Source organism: Etheostoma spectabile, chromosome 3 (genome assembly GCF_008692095.1).
Source record: "Etheostoma spectabile isolate EspeVRDwgs_2016 chromosome 3, UIUC_Espe_1.0, whole genome shotgun sequence".
NCBI lineage: Eukaryota > Metazoa > Chordata > Actinopteri > Perciformes > Percidae > Etheostoma > Etheostoma spectabile.
The window spans coordinates 29749760-29751233 of NC_045735.1; the positions used below are offsets into that span (position 1 = coordinate 29749760).

A 1474-nucleotide genomic window follows, 5' to 3' on the forward strand; every position below is an offset into this window, starting at 1 on the left:
ATATATATATATATATACATATATTTTCCAGGTCCTGCAATATCTCAACACTGTGAATTTCACCACTGAGGAAGGGGAAAGAGTTTATTTTGACAGTAATGGAGACTCACCGCCAAAATATGAACTTGTTAATTTACAAATGACAAACAAAGGAACCATGGAAGTAGTAAGAGTTGGGATTTACGATGCTTCTCTCGCAGAAAGCCATCAGTTAACTGTGAACAAGATCCCAGTTTTTCGGGGAAATGGGCTGACTGAGGTAATGCAGACACTGACGTTTGGACTTGTTAATTGTTTACTGATTTACTGAAAGGTGATTGTTCAAAAAATCTTGAAATGGGTAATGGGTTTTATAATTGGGATGTGTATTTAACTGTAAATATTTTAATTATTGCAAATGATTTGTGTTTATGAATTGTGCTTATGTGTGTAGGAGGTTCCTGTCTCAATTTGCAGTGAGAGCTGTCTCCCAGGAACTCGTAAGGTTCAGCAGCAAGGAAAGCCAGTCTGCTGTTATAATTGCATACCCTGTCCAGCAGGCGAGATCAGTAATTTAACAGGTAAATAAACACTGTAGCAGTATTTCATGTGTTGTTTAGAACGCAATGCAATATTACACAGGATGACATGAAGGAAAAGTAAACAGAACATCATTAATGCAAGTGTTGATGTCCCAAACCACTCATAAACATAGAATTAACTTCATGTTTCTCTGTATTTTTTGTTGCAGATTCAGTAGACTGTATGAAATGCTCCCCAGAGTACTGGTCCAACAAGCATAGAGATGCCTGCATCCCTAAAGAAATAGAGTTTTTGGCATATGATGAAATCCTGGGAACATTGTTAGCCTTATTGTCTCTGCTGGGAGTTTTTCTAACTATGATCACAACGCTAATCTTCTATGGCCACAGAGAAACCCCACTTGTACGAGCCAACAACTCTGAGCTGAGCTTCCTCCTGCTCTTCTCCTTGACCTTGTGTTTCTTGTGTTCTCTGACCTTCATAGGCCGGCCCTCTGAGTGGTCCTGCATGCTGCGACACACAGCATTCGGCATCACCTTTGTTCTCTGTATCTCTTGTGTTCTGGGGAAAACTATAGTGGTGTTAATGGCCTTCAGGGCCACACTTCCAGGTAGTAATGTAATGAAATGGTTTGGGCCTGCACAGCAGAAACTCACTGTTCTGGGTTTCACTCTCATACAGGTTCTTATTTGCATACTTTGGCTGATAATCAACCCTCCTTTTCCTTTCAAAAATACGAAACATTATCAAGAGAAGATTATTCTTGAGTGCGCTCTAGGGTCACTTGTAGTGTTTTGGGTTGTGTTAGGATACATAGGGCTCCTTGCTGTTCTATGTTATGTACTCGCATTTTTGGCTCGAAAGTTACCTGATAATTTCAATGAAGCTAAATTTATCACCTTCAGCATGCTGATATTCTGTGCAGTCTGGATCACTTTTATCCCAGCATATG

The 1474-nt window shown here is 39.9% G+C and overlaps 1 protein-coding gene across 1 annotated transcript in view; it reads left to right on the top strand.

The window, feature by feature from the left end:
• LOC116686522 (extracellular calcium-sensing receptor) overlaps positions 1-1474 on the top strand; it is a 3542-nt gene that overhangs the window by 1816 nt on the left and 252 nt on the right. Inside the window, exons 4-6 of the mRNA XM_032511543.1 lie at positions 32-259; positions 434-560; positions 731-1474. The exon at positions 731-1474 is cut by the window's right edge and continues 252 nt beyond it. Coding sequence (XP_032367434.1) covers positions 32-259; positions 434-560; positions 731-1474 — 1099 coding nt within the window. The remainder of the gene's footprint in view (positions 1-31; positions 260-433; positions 561-730) is intronic.